Source organism: Pimephales promelas, chromosome 10, assembly GCF_988280905.1.
Source record: "Pimephales promelas chromosome 10, fPimPro1.hap1.1, whole genome shotgun sequence".
Lineage (NCBI taxonomy): Eukaryota > Metazoa > Chordata > Actinopteri > Cypriniformes > Leuciscidae > Pimephales > Pimephales promelas.
Genome location: NC_142778.1, coordinates 4,428,044 through 4,450,989, shown reverse-complemented (window position 1 = coordinate 4,450,989; position 22,946 = coordinate 4,428,044). Strand labels below are relative to the sequence as shown.

General features: G+C 37.8%; 1 protein-coding gene and 1 long non-coding RNA gene across 4 annotated transcripts; one reads left to right on the top strand and one right to left on the bottom strand.

The window, feature by feature from the left end:
* Positions 1-489: 489 nt before the first annotated feature.
* On the bottom strand, positions 490-18,785 carry wt1b (WT1 transcription factor b). Of its 2 annotated transcripts, none has more exons than XM_089135302.1 (9): positions 18,050-18,785; positions 15,720-15,842; positions 14,172-14,262; positions 8,089-8,160; positions 5,684-5,774; positions 3,128-3,272; positions 2,145-2,234; positions 1,132-1,215; positions 490-1,020 (listed from the first exon to the last, which is right to left on the bottom strand). In XM_089135302.1, the coding sequence occupies exons 1-9, from the start codon at positions 18,423-18,425 to the stop codon at positions 899-901; spliced, it is 1,194 nt and encodes a 397-aa protein (XP_088991428.1). In that variant the 5' UTR covers positions 18,426-18,785; the 3' UTR covers positions 490-898. The 2 variants fall into 2 exon arrangements, with proteins under 2 accessions (XP_088991428.1, XP_088991427.1); XM_089135301.1 differs by having other exon boundaries at positions 1,123-1,215; positions 18,050-18,783.
* Positions 4,848-21,888, top strand: LOC148977286 (uncharacterized). Of its 2 annotated transcripts, none has more exons than XR_016169836.1 (4): positions 4,848-5,019; positions 5,736-5,823; positions 15,726-15,872; positions 21,057-21,887. It is a non-coding gene; the product is annotated as an uncharacterized LOC148977286 (long non-coding RNA). The 2 variants fall into 2 exon arrangements; XR_016169837.1 differs by lacking the exon at positions 4,848-5,019 and adding an exon at positions 5,472-5,491 and having other exon boundaries at positions 21,057-21,888.
* The last annotated feature ends 1,058 nt before the right edge of the window (positions 21,889-22,946 follow it).

Here is a 22,946-nt window from a genome sequence, read left to right as displayed (position 1 = left end):
CATTCAGATGGTAGAGTCAGAATTTGGCGTAAACAGAATGAGAACATGGATCCATCATGCCTTGTTCCCACTGTGCAGGCTGGTGGTGGTGGTGTAAGGGTGTGGGGGATGGCACACTTTAGGCCCCTTAGTGCCAATTGGGCATTGTTTAAATGCCACGGCCTACCTGAGCATTGTTTCTGACCATGTCCATCCCTTTATGGCCATCATGTACCCATCCTCTGATGGCTTCTTCCATTTGCACAAAATTATTATTCTAAATAAGGGAGCATGTTCTCTTGCCACAAGTAGTCATTTGCATTAAACATGTCCATATAACAAGAGGATAATCTAATGTTGGATTATTTTTGCACAAATGTCAAACTGTAATTTTATACATGCATATATGCATACATTATATATTCATGTATACAATTTTTATTTAACATTTGAGTGAAATTATTCCACCATTAGATTGTTCCCTCCTAATGAAAACACTTGATGTCCTGAGAATTTTGTTAAATGTAGTTTATTATAAAATGCTTTTTTTTTTTAAGAAAGACCGCTGTCACTTGACAACTAATATATACAAAGGCATTGCAGTGCATGTGATTTTTACACTTATTTTCCAAATGAATAAATGTGATTATCTCACCCCAAGTATATAGCCTAAGGATACCCAGTGTAATCAACAAAAGTTCTTATGTACAAAATGAGATGATCCAGACAGTGTTCCCATGTCAAATACAATATGGCAAACCTTTATAAGTGCATATTTGTATGCATTCAGTAACATCTGTTTCTTACAAAGATGCTTTGATAATGTAGTACAGTTGCATTTCATGTCACCGCTGTCGTTGACTGACTGGTCTTCACTAGTGAGTGTTTATATACAGTGTGTGTGTGTGTGTACAGTGTCTCATATAGCAGACTGGAACTTGTTCATGTTTCTCTGATGCATACTGTGATGCCTGACCAGCTCATCTGAGCGAGCGAACTTCTTCTGACAGCTGGGCCAGCGGCACGTGAACGGCTTCTCGCCTGTGAACACACAACACACTTTACTGATGTGCTATAATGGAAACATTTCATATGAAACCAATTGATCAAATGATTTTTGAGAAGTTCAAAAAGCGTACGCACTTGTTTTACCTGTATGAGTCCGAGTGTGGGTTTTAAGGTGGTCTGAGCGTGAAAACTTTCTTTGACATGTCTCACACTGAAAGGGTTTGACGCCTACAGACCGAAGAGAGCAGGAGACAGACAGAGAGACAGACAGCTGTGGTGGGCTTCAGATACTTCATCAAAGTGAGGGGTTAGTGGCTGGGGCTATCTAATTCTACAGCATTTGATTGGACACAAGTTTGGATATGCCCAAACTTGAGTACAAGATGAGTCAGTATTATTTTTGGAAAAACTGTGACTTTTACGTTCTAATAGATCAAGCTGTTAATGTTACATGCTAAAAGTATATGTAATGAATGTTTTATGGGTGCATTATACTCTTAAAGGGTTAATTCGCCCCAAAAATGTATATTCTGCCATTAGGTACTCACCCTCATGTCGTTCCAAACCCGTAAGAGGTTTGTTCTCCCATGGCAAGCAGGAATAAAAGCCTAAATTCAATCAGTTCATCATATAAAATGATCGAGTCTCTTCAGAAAATTTGGACTAAACCACTCAATTCATATGGATTAGTTTTATGATCCCTTGATGAACTTTTTGAAGCATCAAAGTGTTGCGACAGAAATCTCTCAAAAATATCAAAAATATCCTCATTTGTGTTCTGAAGATGAACGAAAGTCTTACAGGTTTGGAACAACATGAGGGAGAGTAATTAATGACAGAATCTTAATTTTGGCGGTAAATTATCTCTTTAAAATTAAAGGTTCCAACGGGGAGTTCACAGCGATGCCATAGCAAAAACTTTTTTTCGTTTTCCTAAGGAAAAACTGCTTTCAGTTAGCAGTTCCTAAAATTAGCATTTTTTCTTAGTGTGGAGAACATTTAAAAAGAATTGTGGAACAGAAATATTCAATTGATGTTAAAGGTTCTTCATGGAACCAAATATGCCAGTAAAGAACCGTTATTTTTAAAAGTGAATAATCGAATGAACTAAAAGCCACAAAACTCCAATATTTCTGTATATTAGTCACGTGACTGACCTGTGTGTCTGCGCTGGTGTCTTTTGAGCTGGTCAGATCTGGAGAACCTGCGGCCACAGCCTGTGTAGTCACACTGGTAGGGCTTCTCACCTGGACGTGACAGAGAACAGCATCAATCCACAACGGTTCTTCTGACAGTCAGTGTGTGTTTAGACTAGAGGAACCCTGTGGACAACACTGAGGTCTCTGAAGCTTCCACAAGGGGGCGCTGTTTCAACTCAGCATTTACTTTGTTGATATTTTTATCTGTAACGCTCTACATGCCACGAGGTCACAATTTTGACCAATCAAGATATTTTTGAGAAATTCTAGTGAACTGTGAGGTGTTTTTAGTAATGCATTAGATTGTTGAAATAAGCCGTTAGTTCATAACTAATGTTAACTTTATTGTTAGTGTTAATATCCATGGTGATTTATTGTTTAATCATTTTATATAAGATTTACAGCAATGCACATTTAAATGTATTAATTTAGTAGATGCTTTAATTTAAAGTGAAATCAGTTTATGTGTGTATTAAATTCTTTTTCTAAGGTTTTACAAATAATAATTACTGTGTTGCAATGATTAATGTGTACTGTAAAGTGTCTTTTTGACCCCATGTTTAGTTCTAGAATTATTTGTGTGTGCGTGCATGCATGTGTGTTTTTCACACAAATCATGGTTGTGATTTCATCACTGTTATCAGACTCACACTGTCACTGGAATAAAGTAAGAATTCAAACGTCCACCAGCCTGATCAAGTTAATTTATTTTTAAACTATGAAGAGAAGCTTTTCACATCTACTTCTTTAAGTTCCAACGTCTGCCAAACTTTTATTGGACGTTTGAAAACATAGATTAACATATGAATTATGACTTTGTTGCATAACGCTGTAAATCTTGTTTAAGGGGGAAAAAAGCAAAGACCGGTTTGGATTGTTTGTAACCCCAAACTGAAAGTGTAAAATGGCATAAAATCTCGTACGGGCCACATGGACCTCACCTGTGTGCTTCCTGCCGTGCATCTGCAGATGGGACAGTTTGAAGTACCTCTTACTACAGCCTGGGTAAGAGCACATGAACGGACGCTTCTCGCTGCTCTCTGATGATTTAATGGAGGGAGTGATGCCTGGTACTCTCCGCACATCCTGAAGAAGACAAAAACAGAGAATAATTGGCAATCCACAAACTCTATTGGCCAATGGGCTGCACTTTTGAGCCCTTGTTTGTTTTAACTTCTGCATTTCCAAACCCTGCGTGCGTTCTGCATCTCAACAAACCCTTTTATCTTGTGGCCTGTTAAATATCAGTTTATCTTTTAAAAGCCTTAATGGGAACGCTTTAAAGTAAAGTTCTAAACATACATGCACACACACTACTCTCTGGACAATATCAATTTTCTAAAACACTGATGGATGTTCACTCACACACTACTAGAGTCAGACTGTCCTCTTACTGAGACTTTTTTATACACCTCCTCTGCTCCGAATGCATATCTATAGTTCAGTCATGAAACTTTATTTCTTTTTTTTTTAGATGGCGCATTCTCATCTTAGTGCGTCATATAGTGACGCTTTTGAAATTTCGTCTAAATCCAACGCACATGGCACCCTTTTGCGTCAATATAACGCGCACAGAGCTTTGTTTGGTTATGGTAGGTTTAGGTCTGAGGTAGTGTTATGGTTAGACCACTAGGAGGCGCCTTCTGGCCGATATATATCTGCATAAGCTGTGTTATCTCTGAGAATATTTGAACCCTTTCTGTAAGAAATTTGATTGGCGGATTCAAATAAAGAAATCAAATGTGTGAGACCTTGAGCTGAACCTGACTGTATCGACAGCATGAGTGTGTGTTGTTGAGGGGATATTTCTATATTTGAAGCGTTAGACTTTATAAGAACTTTCATTAATAATAATCAACAGTAAAACCCCAACATTATGACATTACACAAAGTGCATATTTGTTCCAAAGTTTGGGATCAGTAAGATTTAAAAATATATTTTTATTCAGCAAGGATGCATCAAATTGATCAAAAGTGACAGTAAAAATAATAATTTTACAAAAAGATTTTATTTTAATGAAATGCTGTTCTTCTGAACGTCCTATTCATCAAAGAACCCCGAAAAAAGTATGTTTTCCACACAAATATGAAGCAGCACAACTGTTTTAAACATTGATAATAATAATAAATGTTACTTGAAAAGCAAATCCTCATATTAGAATGCTTTCTGAACGATCATGTGACACTGAAGACTGGAGTAATGATGCTGAAGATCCAGCTTTGTCAACGTTTTAAAATATATTCCAACATAAATTTTTATTACTTTTTGTTTTTAAGGGGTAGTAAAAATGCCATTTTCGCAAAACGTAAAATAAATCTCTGATGTCCACAGAGTGTGTGTGTGTGTGTGTGAAGGTTAAGCACAAAAAATACCCCGATATTTTTATATAGCAGGGGTGCCCAATCCTGCTCCTGGCGATCGACTGTCCTGCACAGTTCATCTCCAACCCTAATCAAACACAGCTGAATGTGATCCTAAAGACCTTAATTGGCTACTTCAGGTGTGTTTGATTAGGGTTTGAGATGAACTGTGCAGGACAGTCGATCGCCAGGAGCAGGATTGGGCACCCCTGTTATATAGCATGTTAAAGTTGTCACTTTTTGAGAGTTTGCACAAACGCACCGTTTTGTGCCTGGCCCTTTAAATGCAAATGAGCTGCTGCAGAGGGCGGAGCTTCAAGAGCTCGTTGTTTGTTAGCAGCTGCGATTTCCTCACGCAGATACACATTAAAATGACAGAAACTGTTCTCCCATTAATGTTAAAACGGAGTCAAGATGGAGAGACTCAAAAAGAAGTAACAACATGTAGAATACAACAGGACGTCTCTGAAAGGTTAGTTGATGAATTTATGTTGCTATAACTATCTTCAATTAGCATATTCTGTCAGGATAATCTATGGAACTGTTGTGAGATGCACTATTGCATGTGAAAAGATGGATGCTAAAGTTTGAGCTGACTCACAAATGTAACGTTAGTCTTATACAACCACTCTTCCTCTTCTCAACATGGACTGCGTGTTCCCAGTGCGGGGTTTATGCACATTTTAGGGTTGGTGACGCTAGGTAGAATGTCGTGTAGTCCCTACACGTTTGTTGTAGTCTTTTCTTTAAAAGCAAACATCTTCCTTTGCTTTTAACTTTGAACGTAGTAACTTTGATAATGTTGTTTATGCTCAAACAGCAACATTACACACTAACTAAAGTTAGAAAACAAGTGAAATCATACTTTACCACCCCTTTAATTTGTAATAATATTTCAACATATTTTCTGTATTTTTGAATTTTGAAGAGACCAATTTTGAATGGTAGTGTGAAGTGTTAAAACATTATACACTTCATAATAGTGTGTGTGTGTGTGTGTGTGTGTTTAATGTTTATTATAAACAATAAATAATAATTCAGTGCACTTTATGATTATGTGATTCTGAGAATGTAATGTGTGCAGAGTTGAATGTGTATGTGTATGATTTTGTCTCTGTGTTTTGCTTTTCACCCACCTGTAATCCTCTGAACACACCATGTGTGTGTATGTGATACTGTGCGCTGCAGCTGTACACCATGGGGTCGGCCTCATAACTGCCACTGTGACTGCACACAAATCCATAGACAGAAGATCAAACAAGACCACTCACATGGGGTAAGCAAAAACTTTTTTTAACTTTTTTTTTTTACTTTTCATCTCAAAGATCACTCACAACTCTCACAAAAAAAAAAAAAAAAAATTCCCAAAATTGTGAGATATACTAAATAAAGAGAGTAAAGTTTTTAAAAATTAATTATGAATTTTTCAATTTCTTTTTTGTAATTGCCAGATTATATCTACAAATTTTGACTTTACACAATTATAAACTCGGAATTGTGAAAAATAAAGTGAGGATTAAATAAAGAGAGAAAAAAAGGAATTGTGAAAAATACAGCAATAATTACAAAACATAAACTTACTATTGCGAGGGGAAGAGATTCGGTTTATAAGTTTGTCTTACAATGAAAAAAGAATTGGGAGATAAAAAATATATATAAAATTACAAGCTTCCATAGCATAGCGAACCTAAAACCAAGAAGATTCTCAGTAAAGAAGATCCAGAAAGGACAGAAGTTGAACACGTGAGAGCTCTGCTCTGCTATATATGAATGGGCTTTTCCTCCTTATTAACAAAAGGATGTTGTGATAGCCAGAAATAGCTGCCGTAACTGTCATAAGTGATAGCGAAGGAGGACTGTTAGCGTGGAGGAGGATCTGTAGTGTGGGGAGTAACGGATGAAGAGCTGAAGGCCTATAAAGCTTCTTCTTTGTCCGACTCACTTCACATTTCAGACTACATGATCAGCCATTGCTGGTCCAGTCCTCCCACAGCCCATCCATTCATCCGTTCAGCAGATAAACACACTGTTGTCATGGCAACGGGTGTGAGGAAGGTTGAGACCCAAATCTTTTATCTAGACAGCTGGCATAAATATTCTGTCCAGCATCGCAGTCACCTATTCCAGTGGCAGAGTTCATCTGCCGTCCTAGACATGCACACACACGCACACACACACACACACACACACTCAATCACTCAAAAACAACCCGAAAGAGGGACTTCCCCTCTGCTCTTCAGCCAGTCTGGATGTCTTCATTTTAACATCTCTCTGTCTCTGTCTCTGTCTCTCTCTCTCTCTCTCTCTCTCTCTCTCTCTCTCTCTCTCACACACACACACACACACACAGTACCCCTCAATGCCCCAGACCCAAGGTCAGACACTCTATCTGGTTGGACTGGTTGACTGAGCAGGATTCATTCCTACCGTCACCACAGCATAATTCATGCTCCTACTTCACACTGATCTTTTGTTTCAAAGTGCAGAGCTACATTAGAGAAGAGTGCAGTCCTTTCCTTAAAACAGACACCATTATAAAACATTTAAGAGGATATCAAACATTTAAGGGAAAGGAAATTAAATGAAATGGTCAAAAAAGAAAAGGAAAGGAAAGGGTCAAACAGAAAGGAAAGGAAAGGAAATTATCAAAAGGAAAGGAAATGGTCAAAAAGAAAGGGAAGGAAATGAAATGGTCAAAAGAAAGGAAAGGAAATTAAAGGAAAGGAAATTAAAGGAAAGGAAATGATCGAAAGGAAAGGAAATTAAAGAAAAGGAAATGGTCAAAAGAAAAGGAAAGGAAATGGTCAAAAAGAAAGGAAATTAAAGGAAAGGAATGATCGAAAGGAAAGGAAAGGAAATGGTCAAAAGGAAAGGAAAGGAAATTGTCGAAAGGAAAGGGTCAACAGGAAAGGAAAGGAAATGGTCAAAAAGAAAGGAAAGGAACGGAAAGAAAAAGAAAGGAAATGGTCAAAAAGAAAGGAAAGGATAGGAAAGGAAAGGAAATTAAAGGAAAGCAAATGGTCAAAAGGAAAGGAAATTGTCAAAAAGAAAGGAAAGGAAATGGTCAAAAGGAAAGGAAAGGAAATTGTCTAAAGGAAAGGGTCAACAGGAAAGGAAAGGAAATGGTCAAAAAGAAAGGAAAGGATAGGAAAGGAAAGGAAATTAAAGGAAAGCAAATGGTCAAAAGGAAAGGAAAGGAAATGGTCAAAAGGAAAGGAAAGGAAATGGTCAAAAGGAAAGGAGAGGAAAGGAAATTAAAGGGTCGAAAAGAAAGGATAGGAAAGGAAATTAAAGGAAAGGATAGGAAAGAAAATTAAAGGAAAGGAAATTATCAAAAAGAAAGGAAAGGAAAGGAAATGGTCAAAAGGAAAGGAAAAGAAAGGAAAGGAAATGGTTGAAAGGAAAGGAAATGGTTGAAAGGAAAGGAAATTAAAAGAGAGGAAATGATCAAAAGGAAAGGAAATGGTCAAAAGGAAAGTAAATTAAAGGAAAGGATAGGAAAGGAAAGGAAAGGAAAGGAAAGGAAAGTGTTGATCTTTACCTCTTTACACTGGGTGTCACTGGATTCCAGGAAACACACTCTAACTGTGACGCCATTTGGGACAGATTATCACTGAGGACAGAAGAGAGAGATCATGTGACACAACTTTCACTACTCAGCCTCTCAAAAAGCACAGCAGTTTTAAAAAGGATAAAAGACAAGCCAAAAATAAGCTGAAAAACACAGATAGAGAAAAGGCATGGAACATTTCGTAGTGCATTTCTTTTCTTTTTGTGTCACAGACTGATTAGAAGTGCACATGTCAGCAGAGTGGTGTCCTGATGTCTCTTCAGAATCATCCAGCACTGATTCATAACCACGTTCTGCTAGTTCGGCACTGTGGAAACTGCTAACATCATTAGGCCTCAGCACATGTTGTGAGGAGCGTATCTCAGCCAGATCTCACACCCGGAGAGCCCAGTGCCTGGCACAGTGATGTCAGAGTGTGATGTCACACTGATTCTCGGTATGTGGAATGATTTGGGGAAATGATCTTGACTCATATTCTGCTTGCCACTTTTCTCCGTGCCAAAATTGCAGTTTTTGAAGGCTAGACAGTTTCTTTGAGGAGCAAAATGTATCAAACTACACTATTGTTTGTTAATGTATTTATTTAATAACAATAATGATACAAATAATTGTTAAATTATCATAAAATATCATAAAATAAATCTTAATTTTGGTTATATAATTAGTAAAAAATTATGTTTGAAATATTTTTTTGTTTTTTATTTAATATCATTAAAAATTAATAAAATAATGTAATGTTATAATATAATATAATAATGTAATGTAATGAAAAGTAATAATATAATATAAAATAATAAAATAATCAGAAAATAAAGAAGTGCTTTTTCATGAATGGTCTATGACTGGTTGCCACATTCCTTCCAAATAAATGACTTTCCATTACAGCTCACACCAGTGAGTGTTTCAAAATCCAAACAACGTCTAGGCCAAACACTGATGAAAAATAAGCTGGAATTTCCCTTTTTCACACCCCCCTGTAATGTGTAATGCAAGATTGTTTGTGTGAGTGTATTTTCTTGTGATGGTTTCCAAAGGCAGTTTATAGTGAGAAAGGGGAATAATTGGAACGCTTTGTTCGGGTCTTATCAAAACTGGATGTGTTATGTTGTGTTCTGTGTTCTCCTTTTTCTCTAAACTACATGAAAGCAGTATCTGAAGAATGCACACTGATTCCTATGTGACTGATAAGAAGTTGCATTTCTCTTTTATCTTCTTTCTCGCCCTTCTATTAAGGAAATGTTTACTCCAAAATGAATATCTTCAATAATTACTCGCCCTCTAATTCCAACTCTGGACCCTATCTCGCACCCGGCGCAAATGACTTTGTACACTGACGCATGTATCATTCTTATGTTGCACCCGCGCAGGCGCGCAAAGCCGGCTTTTCCCTACACAGACGCACGCCGGCAAACTAGGGAATGAACTTGCGCTCCCTGGGCGGGTCGGCGTAAAAAGGAAGCATGTTTCGAAGCAACTATTTTGCAGTTCCAGAACGGGAGGTTGTTCACAATGCTATTTTAAGTGTGCATCATACATTATAACAAGAAAAAATATTAACACTTGAGGGAAATCATTGTGGTGTCCATGAAGATGTAAAAAAATGTAGGCCTAAATCTAGTTTACAAATTTGCCCAAATTTTTCAGCCTAATTGTAGTACTGACGAATCAGATCTGAGATGGAGAGGATTAGGGGTGGGGTTAGGGATCAGGGGGCGGAGATGGGTAGGATTAGGGGTGGGGTTAGGAGTCAGGGGGTGGAGATGGGTAGGTTTATGGGTGGGGTTAGGGATCAGGGGTGTAGATGGGTAAGATTAGGGGTGGGGTTAGGGATCAGGGGGCGGAGATGGGTAGGATTAGGGGTGGGGTTAGGGATCAGGGGGTGGAGATGGGTAGGTTTAGGTATGGGGGAGGAGTTGAATCTGGATCCAACTCCTCCCCCTGGATTTCGTGTTCTGCAGTGAGGACCATCTCGGCAAAATAGCAACAGCGCCCAAGACTCGCCCACAAATTTACTTGCGCTTCGCGCTTGATACTTGCGTTTCAGATTGTTAAAATAAGGCCCTCTGTGTGTTGTTATATTTCAATTGAATTTTTGACACTATTTTTTTTTCAAAAGAAAAATATTACTTGTATTCAGAAAGGATGCATTAAATTAAACAAAGTTACAGGGGTTGGACAATGAAACTGAAACACTGGCCAATGTTGGAGGTTTCACATCTATATGCCTGGCGGCCAATCTTCAGAGTGAAGCACGGGTGGATCAGTGATGGTTTGAGCTCCAATATCATGACAATCCTGATTGTATTTGATGGACACGACACTGCCGAGGACTACCAAACCCTTCTGGAGGATCATGAGCACCTGATGCTCAAACCGTGTATCAGCATGATCATGCACCAACACACACAGCAAGACTTGTGACAGAAGGGTTTGATGAAGATGAAAGTGACGTTGAACATCTCCCATGGTCTGACAGTCACCAGATCTGAATATTATTGAGGTGTTTTGGAGGAGCGAGTCCACCAGCATCATATAGTGACCTGGACACTGTTCTGGAAGAGGAACGGCTCATTATCCCTCTGGTCACTGTGAAGGACTTCTGTCTGTCAATTGGTGCTGTATTTGGATGCAAAATGAGGCCCTCACCATTCTAACAAATTATTGTGTAGTAAAACCAGGTGTTTCAGTTTTTTTGTCCAACCCCTGTATGTTGCAAAAGATTTCAAATAAGCACTGCTTTTCCGAACGTTCTATCCAGAACTATCAGCGAATCATGCTTTCCACAAAAATATTAAGCAAATAACTGTTTTGAACATTGATGCTAATCAGAAAGGTTTCTTGAGCAGCAAATCAGCATATTAGAGTGATTCTGACGGGTCATGTGACACTGAAGACTGAGTAATGATGGTGAAAGCTTTGATCACAGACATAAATTACCAGGTGAATTCAATCTCCTCGCCTGCCTCAGGAACCTGATGATCAAGTCGTGCTTCTTTTTGTATCCACTGCATCACGATGTGCGTCAATTCAGAGGCAACAACATTTTGAAGTGGAAGAGAGAGCCTCACTCCAACCCATTAGCAGGAAAGTAGCACTGCAGTGATTGAACACCTTCGGGATCTCCTCACGGAGAGAAGACTCAATTCAACAAATAAGTTCCACTTCAAGGTGGAGCGAGACTAATTTTGAGAGGGTGCTCTTACAGGCGTGATGGTCTCTGCGGCATAAAAATTATTGTGTTAGCGACCAGAACCTCTTTTTAGAACCAGACCTGTAACTCTCCAAGGTCTAAACGGGAGTGCCATCATGCCCCATCCCTGAGGATGTACCCAGAGGAAGGGCTGTCGAGAAGAGAGGTCTGGTTGGGCCAATAAGGGGCAACTAGCAAGACCTGCTCCATCTCCTCCCTGCTTTAGCACTGTTTTGTGCAAGAAGGCTCACTTGGGAATGCATTTCTGCGGGGGCCCCGGGGCAAGAGTCTTTCTGAGTCGAGGGATGTCCACTCACACAATGGCGACTAACCCTACCCCTAAACTTAACCCTACACATAAATTATCCCTAAAATAAGATGGAAATGACAGGTGAATAACACTGACGTCGAAGCACCTAACCCTGATTGTAAGCCTAAACCTGAACTGTAAACTTGTTCCTCAAATCTGATTGGTTGATTGGAATCTTGTTCCAATATCAACAAAGATGTTGATGCAGGAACATGTTGTACTTGGTGAAATCCTTCCCCCGCTCTCCTCCTCTCATGTCTCTGGGGAAGCCCAGGCCGAGAAGGGAAGAAGAATCCAGAGGAAACGGGCAGTAGATCACTGTGAGTGTATTTTGGCCTGCTAAGAGCTGCTGTGCAGTTCTTAACCTTTGTGCAGACAGCAAGACTCACTGCAGACTTACTGGGGATTTATCTGAGCCATCCAAGACTGGGCTTCACTGAACCTCCATTCAGTCACAGAGAGCAGTGCCACAGCAAACACACCATCAGCAATACATATTTCACTTCTTACACTAATTAATGTGCCTTTTAAAGGAATGTTCCAGGTTCAATACAAGTTCAGCTCTATCGACAGCGAATGTGATTTCCACAGAAAAGGTCTTTTTGTAAAAACAGCAAAAATCATCTTCACAGTGGCACATGTAGAATGGAGATCATTTGATTCCCATTGCATTGGATTGGGAATAAACCGTAAAAAAAGATGCAGATTTGTTTGAACCGCGAGAAGCGTTTACTCTCAGCTAAGCTTACGCTACTCTTACATTATAGGTCAGGTCAGAGGTCACTCTTCTGCAGGAACTAGACTTGTGTACGGCTGTTACCGGAAGCCAAGATTATAGTTAATAAAGATATCAAAATGGGTATTTTTCTTAACAAAACGCATTGCTTTCCTTCAAGGCCTTTATTAAACCCCTTGGATCCATGTGGATTACTCTTATGATGGATGGATGCACTTTTTTGGTATCATTCACTCCCATTATAAAGCGTGAAAGAGCCAGGATATTTTATAATATAAGCCTGATTGTGTTTGGCTCCTTGACGATGAGTAAATAATGGGATCATTTTTATTTTGGGGTGATCTATCCCTTTAAGCTTGTTACCCACTGAGAACATATACTGTCCCTCAGTGTTTCCTATGTTAATTGTTGTTTGTCCTCCCATGGACATCGTGTGGGGTTGTTCTCAGTTTTGTTTCCTTGCGTTCCTTTGTTGTTACCTCCACCATTTATCCATCATTAAAGTCAACCTGTGTTTAGAGTTGCTTCAATGCGTTTAGTGGTGTGGTCCTGGTCAAGACATTCTCCTGAACTCCAAACTGAATGTCAGAATGGGAAAGAAAGGTGATTTAAGCAATTTTGAGCGTGGCATGGTTGTTGGTGTCTGAGTATTTCACAATCTGCTCAGTTACTAGGATTTTCACGCAAAACCATTTCTAGGGTTTACAAAGAAAGGTGTGAAAAGGGCAAAAACATCCAGTATGCGGCAGTCCTGTGGGCGAAAATGCCTTGTTGATGCTGGAGGTCAGAGGAGAATGGGCCGACTGATTCAAGCTGATAGAAGAGCAACTTTGACTGAAATAACCACTCGTTACAACCGAGGTATGCAGCAAAGCATTTGTGAAGACACAACACACACAACCTTGAGGCGGATGGGCTACAACAGCAGAAGACCCCACCGGGTACCACTCATCTCCACTACAAATAGGATAAAGAGGCTACAATTTGCAAGATCTCACGAAAATTGGACAGTTGAAGACTGGAAAAATGTTGCCTGGTCTGATGAGTCTCGATTTCTGTTGAGGCATTCAGATGGTAGAGTCAGAATTTGGCGTAAACAGAATGAGAACATGGATCCATCATGCCTTGTTACCACTGTGCAGGCTGGTGGTGGTGGTGTAATGGTGTGACTTTAGGCCCCTTAGTGCCAATTGGGCATCGTTTAAATGCCACAGCCTACCTGAGCATTGTTTCTGACCATGTCCATCCCTTTATGGCCACTGATGGCTACTTCCAGCAGGATAATGCACCAGACTGAGGGACGAGCAAAATTGTTTTCTCAAATGCTGTCATTAGATAATATCCAGGAATTTCCCTTTATTTCGGCAGTTGCATCAACAATTCTTTCTGTTTTTGTAACTTCTTGTAATTCATGGCTGTTTGTTTCCTCTGTGATGCAATTTATTGCATTTCTATTGTTATTATTTCATGCATGACAAATCCTTGAGGGTTATTAACTTAATACGTTTGGTAACACTGTACAACAAGGTTCATTAGTTAACATTAGTTTATGTATAAACTGACAATGAGCAATCCATTTGTTACAGTATTTATTGTTCATTAACATTAACTAATGTTAACAAACACAACCTTTGGTTTTAATTATGCATTAGTAAATGTTGAAATTAATACTAACTAAGAATAATAAATGCTGTAGATGTATTGTTAACTAATGTTATTACCTATACATTTTTAATAATCTTCATAATAATGATAACAGTATGTCTGTTATTACACTGAGTGTAATTTGCATTGAGTAAATGTGATAAAGAAGGTACCTGTTGAAGCTGTTCCTCAAAAGCAGGGTCTGGCTGTCAGGAGGACTGTGGCACCCATAGACAGGTGGTGGGACGGGGTACTGTTGCTCACCTGCATCATCACAGAATCAAAGCACATATTACAACCCTCAAAGAGCATATCTGAAAGAGAGTGAAACAAAGCGTTTTACAGCCGAGCTAACAGAGAGCGTGGCCTCGTCTTCACTGCGGTTATCCAAACAGCGCAGGGCTCGCTGAGACCGTAAAGCAGTCAGCAGAGTTTCTGAGAGCTCACTGTGCATTTCTAAGGGATTCAGTCCCACAGGAGCATTAAAAACATTCTTCTCCACAATTCTGCTTCCTTCTGTTAGCTAACCCGAAGAAGAGACCCCATCATTTATTCCGGAGTAATTTACTGTGTGCCTAATGAACTTAGAAACTGTTGCATTCAGTGTTTTGAGTGTTTGAGGAAGGAGACGGAGAGGGAAAAATAAGAGCGAGAAGGGAGGAAAAAATGCGAGTATTTACTGCCCTGACATTAAAACTCGAGATGTCCTTGCGGTGGCCACTTCAGTTCCTGAACTCCAGGTGATCTCCAGATACCTATACATCTTATCTGTCATACTTTACTTAAATATCCTCTATCCTGCACAGCCCTTGTGCAAACTTTTTAAAAGAGTACTTATTACAGAAATAATACACTTAAAGGAATAGATCACTTCAAAATGAAAATTATGTCATCAGTTATTCACCCGCAAGTTGTTTCAAACCTGGATGAATCTTTCTCTTCTGCTGACTTCCAGTAGGAAATGATACTACACTCTAAAAAATGCTGGGTTGTTTCAACCCAAATTTGGGTCAAATATGGACAGACCCAAATGTTGTGTTAAAAATGGCTTAATTAATTACATTTTTAACCCAACATTTGGGTTTGTCCATTTTTTTTTACCCAAATTTGAGTTGAAACAACCCAGCATTTTTTAGAGTGTCTGGAAATCCTTCAAAATATCTTCTTTTGTCTTCACCCGAAGAAAGAAATTCATACAGGTTTGAAACAACTTGAGGACGAGTAAATTATGACAGAATTTTCATTTTTAAGTGAGCTATTACTTAAAATGTGAAGTAATTATTGATATTTACAGTTTAAATGTATATTTAATGCAATTAGTTTGGGTTTTTTGACCCAATTACATACATCTTTTCATGTAATTCATAATTACTTTTATTGTCTTTGAAATATGGTTAAAGTGTGACGAATAAACCAACGACGAGCATTTATGGTAGACTAAAATATACAATTAAGCATACTTTTTTTCTCATGGGTGAGCAAAGTATTTAAAGGTGAAGTGTGTGATATCTGTCACAAACAGATAGCTCCGCCTCCACACTCACCCCATTGGCTGAGTTATTGTTGCTGTGTTGGAATGGTCAGGACGCTCAAACAAACCAACTTTCCACAGAAATAATCCTACATGTCTTACCTTTGCCTCATGATTATTCCATATACTCATCATTTATTCAAAGACATTTACTGCTTTATGGGTCTAACTGAGAATATATTTTCCTTACCCATAGTGCTTTGTGGGGACATGGGGTCCTCGTGTTTGAAGGTATTGTTGGGGAACGGAGGTGTGTGGTGTGAAGGTGTGTGACCGTAGCTGGGAGCGCCATCAAATGCTACTGTACCATAACCTGTGTGTGAGAGAGAAAGAGACAAAACAAGTAAGTGTTTGTTTGTTTGTTTGTCTTTTTTCACTGTATATACATGAAAACATTCCAGGATTTTCTCCATATAATGGTCTTCAATGGGAACCAAACGGTTCAAGGTCCGAAAGACAGTTTCAGTGCAGCTTCAAAGGGCTTTAAACGACACCAGACGATGAATAAGGGTCATATCAAGCGAAACGATCAACAATTAAGTTTTATAAGCTCAAATGCTCGCCTTGCTCTGTTCTGTGATGCACGTTCGGGACTCTTTTTTTTGAGTAATTTCGTTTATTTCGTTCGTTGAAAGAACCAAATTACTCGAATGAAAAATAAGTTCATTTTTAAGAACGAGTACGAACAGGAGAGTCGAGCAAGGCGAGCATTTGGGCTTAAAAAATTAAACTTTTTTATTTATTTTTTAAATGGCCGATCGTTTTGCTAGATATGACCCTTTCATTTGACGTTTTTGGTTTTTTTTTTAAAGCACATCATCACCGTTTCGGTTTACTGAAAATTACGGTTTCAGTATTTATTTAGTTGGTTCTCTGTAAACTACTTCTTTACCCATTTGAGAAACATTTCAGTCTATTTTCCTTTAAAATATCAGAGAGCATCAATCTTCTGATTTCCCAAAAGTTTTAAGGAGACTGTAAGTTTCTTCAAAGAATCTGTCTGGAGCGACATACAGCATATAAATGCCTTTATATGGCATTATTCACATATTTTACTTCTATCCATGCAAATCTGATAGATGATTTCAGATGATTCAATAATACTAGGTTGCACTTTATTTTACAGTCTGTGCAGTCACAAACGCCCCGAGTTAACTCCATAAGTTAAGTTAAGGCTCAGGGTACACCTTACACCGATAAAGTATGTTCATGCGAAACGTTACAGGACTCTGAAACAAAGTGCTGAAAACTATTTATGTAGTCATTTAATGAAAAATGCATGTTTAACTGCACTCTAAAAGCCGGTTACACTTTATTTAGGGTGTCTTTGTTACACTGTTATACATTTAAGTAATATTAAGCAACTAAATGTACTTTTAGGGTTAGGGTTTGGTTTAGGGTTAGTTGCATGCAAGTCTGCATAATTTACAGTTATTACTATAGTAACTACATGTAATATGTAACAATGAATGACACTGTAAAATAAAGTGTTACTGAAAAATCTTTAAAATAGGGCCCAATGTACTGTGTTGAAGGAATTTTCTGTATCGATTTTTCACAGGTGTTTAACCGATCTTGAACAATATTGCAATGTTTTGTGTTTCAGGGTTACAAAAAAATTACTGTAAACTTAACGGATAATGTCCTGGCAGAATATTACCTGTACCTTTTGTTTGTTTTCTACAATATGCTGGTTATCATATACAATATCATGTGATTAAAATAATTAGTATTTGAACAATTCAGTTTAATCCAGTAAATCACAAACGTGTATAACTTTAAGATTTAACAGACTTCAAAATGCATGATTAATGCACTTTTCAGAAATAATATTTTAAGGGTAGTAATAAGAGATCCTAAACTTTACACACACCTACAATACAGTGTTAAAAAAACAAATTTGTGACTTTATTAAACTAAATTTACAGTGTTTGTCCAACTGATTTGTCAAATGTATTTAAAGTGGCAAAATAAAAAAAAGTTATCCAACTTTTCTAAGTAAAACTTTAAAAAAACTGGGGTTTTTTTACCCTGAAAAGTAATATTTTGAGTGTAATAAGAGATCCTAAACTTTACACACACCTACAATACAGAGTCAAAATAAACACATTTTAGATTTTAGTAAACTAAATTTACAGTGTTTGTGCAACTGATTTGTCAAATGTATTTAAATTGGCAAAATAAAAATAGTTATCCATCTTTTCTAAGTAAAACTTTTAAAAAACTGGATTTTTTTTTACCTTGAAAAGTAATATTTTGAGCATAATAAGAGATCCTAAACTTTACACACACCTACAATACAGAGTCAAAATAAACACATTTTAGTGTTTGTCAAACTTATTTAAAGTGGCAAAATAAAAAAAAGTTATCCAACTTTTCTAAGTAAAACTTAAAAAAATTAGTTTTTTTACAGTGTACACACAAGTATCACTCTGAAGTTTCATGTTCGTTACGAGACAAATGAATAATGTGGCTCGTGACGGAGCGCATTGTGATCCAGGAACGGGACGGCTGTCTCACCCTGGTTGCGCGGGACAGGAGGGCTCTCCAGATACGGCCCGCCGGAGAACATCCGGCTCTGGTTGGAGGGAGAATCGGCGAAGGGCATCCCCGTGAGCTGGCCTGAGAAGTGCACGGTGAAGGCCCCCAAACCGCAGTGAGGATCCTCGTGAGGGTCTGCGGGCCCCCAAACCGGCTCCTGTTTGACGAAGGAGTGTGAGGGAAGAGATCCGTACTGGGAGGCCGGGTGAAAGTCCAGCATCGGTCCCCACTGCGGAGCTCCGCCGAGGGGCAGGGAACAGTTGGAGTCCCTCCCCGGCAGCGCTGGGACCGCTGGAAGCAGGGCGCTCAGGTCTCTGACGTCCGATCCCATCAGGCCACACGGCTCAGTCAGCATTTAGGAGGAGTTTCGTCGCTGCAACACACTTGAATATCTGCAGACTGAGATTTCAAGAAGAGCACAAAGGTCTCCTGCGCTGACAACAACAGAAAGAAAAGACTTTCGAATCTCAAAGACAAAGATCTCGGAGGGTCTATCAGCCCGTCGAGCAGAAGTGGTGTGTGTCTGCTGGTGGTGGAAGAACTGCATGGGAGAGTTTGAGCAGGAGTAACTTCACTCTTATCCATTTGTCTGGGACTGTCAGCTCTAGAAAACAGAGGAGGAGCCACAAGCTTCACTTCTTCTGTACCTTACTCATCTTTTACTCGAACAGCACTTTCAGCCCTCGTCTGACTAATGTCTGAATGTGTGTGTGTGTGTGGGTGGATGTGTGGTGGGGGGGTAGGTGTTTGTATGTTGCTTTAGTTAGCATGGAACCTAATTGTGTAGATGTTTCTCACAAAACATTGTTAGTGTTATTTTGTTAAATCATCATAAATACTCACTTAATTTCCCTAAAAGAAAGGTGTTGTGTGTTTGCATGGTTCCATTTGGAATCTTTCATCCATGGAATCTTTCCAGTGCACAGAAGGTTCTTTTTTATTGGGGGGAAAAGGGTTCTAAATATTATTTAAAATGTTCTTCACATTAAGAAAGACATTTTATTTTAAGAACTGCTGACTGGAAGGTTCTTTAGGGATGCACAAATTGTTCTATTGCAACAAACAAAAACACTTTTTTGCAACCTTTATTTTAATAGTGTATAATAAGTCGACTCGTTTGGCCGTTCGCTTTTCTCCTCAATCTCTAATGTAAGTGCATTATGTTTAGAGTGTACTGAATGAATGCAGATAAGGGTCTCGGACTGAAGTGTTGACGCTGTGGTCTCCACGGGGAAGAATAAATGAGTGCTATCTAAGGGATTTGTGTTGTCAAAGTGAACATTCAATTAAGCTGATGGATGTGCGTTGGGATTGAGCAACACTGTTGTGAAATACCAGTAGTTTGAAAAAAATAAGAGATGTGAATGAAAGGCAAAAGGGGAAAACTTTGTTGGTGAAAACTAAATGCTGCTTCTTGATGACATAATTAAGATTTAATTTGTTTATGTATTTAGACATATTCACTACCATTCAAAACTTATTTTTCTTTTAATGTTTTTGAAAGTGTCTCTTCTACTCACCAAGGCTGCATTAAATTGTTAACCACTATTACAATTTAAAATAGCTTTTTTCTACTTGATTATATTTTACAATGTAATTTATTCCTGTTATCAAAGCTGAATTTTCAGCATCATTACTCCAGTCTTCACACGATCCTTCAGAAATAATTATATTTGTTGCTGAAGAAATATTTCTTGATTATTATCAATGATCAAATCAGGGACTTCGTATTTTTGCGGAAACTGATACATTTTAAACTGAAAAGTCTTTTCTTACATTGTAAATGACTATACTGTCAATTTTGGTATTTGCAAAATAAAAGTATTGTAAAAATATTATTAACCCCGAACTTTTAATCTGTAGTATACAGTTATCTGTTTTATTTTTAAATTTTTTGCTGTGTAACAAAAACAATTCATGTAATAGATATGTTTTATATATATATTTATATATATATATATATATATATATATATATATTTATACATATAGATATACCCAAATGTTGGGTTAAAAATGCAATAAAAAAATTACAGTTGAAAGTTAAAGTTGAATTTGGGTTAAAATTTGAAATTACATTTTTAACCCAACATAAATTATTGACCCCAAACTTTTAAACTGTAGTATACAGTTATCTGTTTTATTTTATTGTTTGTTTTTTAACAAAAACAATTCATGTAATAGTATATATATAATATATATATACACACATATATAATAATATATATATATACACACACACACACACACACACACACACAGATATATATATATATATACATTCTAAAAAATTCTGGGTTGTTTCAACCCAACATTTGGGTTTGTCCATATTTTACCAAAATTTGGGTTATATCAACCCAGCATTGTTAGTGTATGTATTTATGTATATATATATATATATATATATATATATATAACACTTGTTGTATGTACACAGTAAAAAAATATTTTCAAGATTTGTTATCGCAACATTTTTTCTTTTGTCAAATCAACTTAAATAATTTATTTAGTTCAGATAACTTATTATTTTGAGTTTCTGATGATTAAATCAATCTCCTTCACTGTATATATATATATATATATATATATATATATATGTATGTATGTATGTGTGTGTGTGTGTGTGTGTGTGTGTGTGTGTGTGTGTGTGTGTGTGTGTTATATATTCTGATATCGGATTGGCGGGTTTTGCAGAGAAGGCGCGTGTTTGAATTTAGTAAAGATGTATAAAATTGCTTAGTGTTCCAACTTTTATTTCCAAAAATATTTAAAAATGATATGATCAATAAGTCATTACAACATCTTTTCTTACATTAAAATAAGTTAAGCAATTTTCAACCTTTTTTAAGAAGTTACAAAAGATTCAACAAATGAAATCCACTATTTTTAGTTGACTATCATTTAAGTTGAAATGGCTTATACAGCCAAATTGATTGTACTTAATTTAATGCAGACACTTATTATTATTTTTTTTTACATTTCCTCAGGATATGACTAAGTTTGTTCTGGGCTTGGACTCAGTCCCGATGAAGAGTGTCCTACAGTGATGATGGTGCTGTGAAGTTGGTTCAGTCTGTCCTTCTTAGATCACCCCTTCTTCACCTCTTCACCCATGGACATCTGTATGTTGGACGGAAAATATATAAATCCACATTGTGAGAACTCTGGAGGTGTGTGACTGAGACAGACTCCAGCACAGCCGATTCCTCAATCCATGCATCATCTGTTTTATAACAGCCAAATAAAGGGGAATTCCTCACTGGAGACTTGAAGACCATGCCAAAAAGCAACCAGATTTTGCATGGCATTTGTATACAAATGTCTTCAGCAGTGCTCTGCTCTTTGTAGCCTGCATTATCAAAGTAAAACTGTCACGGACTGGCCATCCATCCAGGGAGTCTCACATATACGGCCCGAGACGCAGCGTAGCATGCTGAAACACACTAGTAACAGCTGTGACACGCACACACACAGCTCTCAAACACATACTGTTCACTTTAGTTAAGCAGGTGAGGTGGAACAGTGACAACATTCTCCATGTAACACTCACTGATTGCTTAATTATATTTGGTGGAGCTCTTTGTGACGTAATCGTGGATAGCCGAGGACATTGAGAGGTCATTTGACTGAATAACAGTCAATAACTCCCTGTTTACATACAGTATAGCAGATGAGATCACATTCACTCCAATAAACACATCCAGGAAAATGACAAATTACTTAGTGCACATTTTGCTTGTTCTATCCTTCGTTTATAAGTCGCTCTGGATAAAAGTGCCCGCTAAATCAAAAAATTGAATGTTCTATTGGTTCTTAATTGACTTCATTGGGAACCAAACGGTTCAAGGTCCAAATGAGAGTTTCAGTGCAGCTTCAATGGGCTTTAAACGACACCAAATGATGAATAAGGGTCTTATCTAGCGAAACGATCGCTCATTTAAAAAATAAATAAAAAAGTTTAAGTTTTATAAGCTCAAATGCTCACCTCGTTCTGTTCTGTGATGCGCGTTCGTGACTCTCCTGTTCGAACTCGTTCATCAAAATGAACAAATCTTTTTCTGAGTCATGACTCGAAGTGTCCTAGGTAAGACCCTTATTCATCGTCTGGTGTCGTTTAAAGCCCTTTGAAGCTGCACTAAAACTCTCATTTCGACCTTGAACCGTTTGGTTCCCATTGAAGTGCATTATATGAAGAAAAATCCTGGAATGTTTTAATCAAAAACCCTAATTTCTTTTCGAGTGAAGAAAGAAAGACATGGACATCTTGGATGACATGGGGGTGAGTAAATTATCAGCAAAAGTTTTTTTAAAAGTGAACTACTCCTTTAACCCTTAGTTGCTCCAGAGGCGTGCGACCTCTGACATATATAGCAATTGTAAGTTGCTTTGGATAAAAGCATCAGCTAAATTAATAAATGTAAATGAAATCTGATACTTTCAATGAGTTACCCCAACACCGCACATGTGTGACACGTGAGAATGTATGTGTTGATCAATGTTTAAATTAAACATTTTGATGAACTATCCCTTTAAATCCTAAGAATCCTGAAAATAAGCAGTAGTAGTAGACACCAATAATTATTAATCAGATGTTTTGATTATTTTTCAACACGCCGTGTTTTGGCTTTGACCTTTTTAGAGACATTTAGTCACTGCGGATTATGAAATACTTTGTGAATTTTATGGAGCACTTCCTTTATTTTATTTTTTCTCTTTTTCCCTTCTTCTTTGCAGTGATGAAAAGGGTATTTCCTTTGTTACGAGACATTGCAGAGCTTATATCGGTAAGTGTAACATGTGATGTCTTTTGAGATGTTGCAATATTTGTGCCCATGAACGTTAACGTTGAAGTAGAAGAACTGATCAGTGATGCGACA

Bases quoted from the DNA above. Each gene is read 5' to 3' on its own strand.
- wt1b (XM_089135301.1), bottom strand. From the start codon at position 18,425: ATGCTGACTGAGCCGTGTGGCCTGATGGGATCGGACGTCAGAGACCTG. The intron at 14,263-15,719 runs GTAAGGAAAATA...GTGATGATGCAG, and splicing joins GTCCCCACAAAGCACTATGG to GTGAGCAACAGTACCCCGTC. The intron at 2,235-3,127 runs GTGAGGTCCATG...TGTCACGTCCAG, and splicing joins GCACGGCAGGAAGCACACAG to GTGAGAAGCCCTACCAGTGT.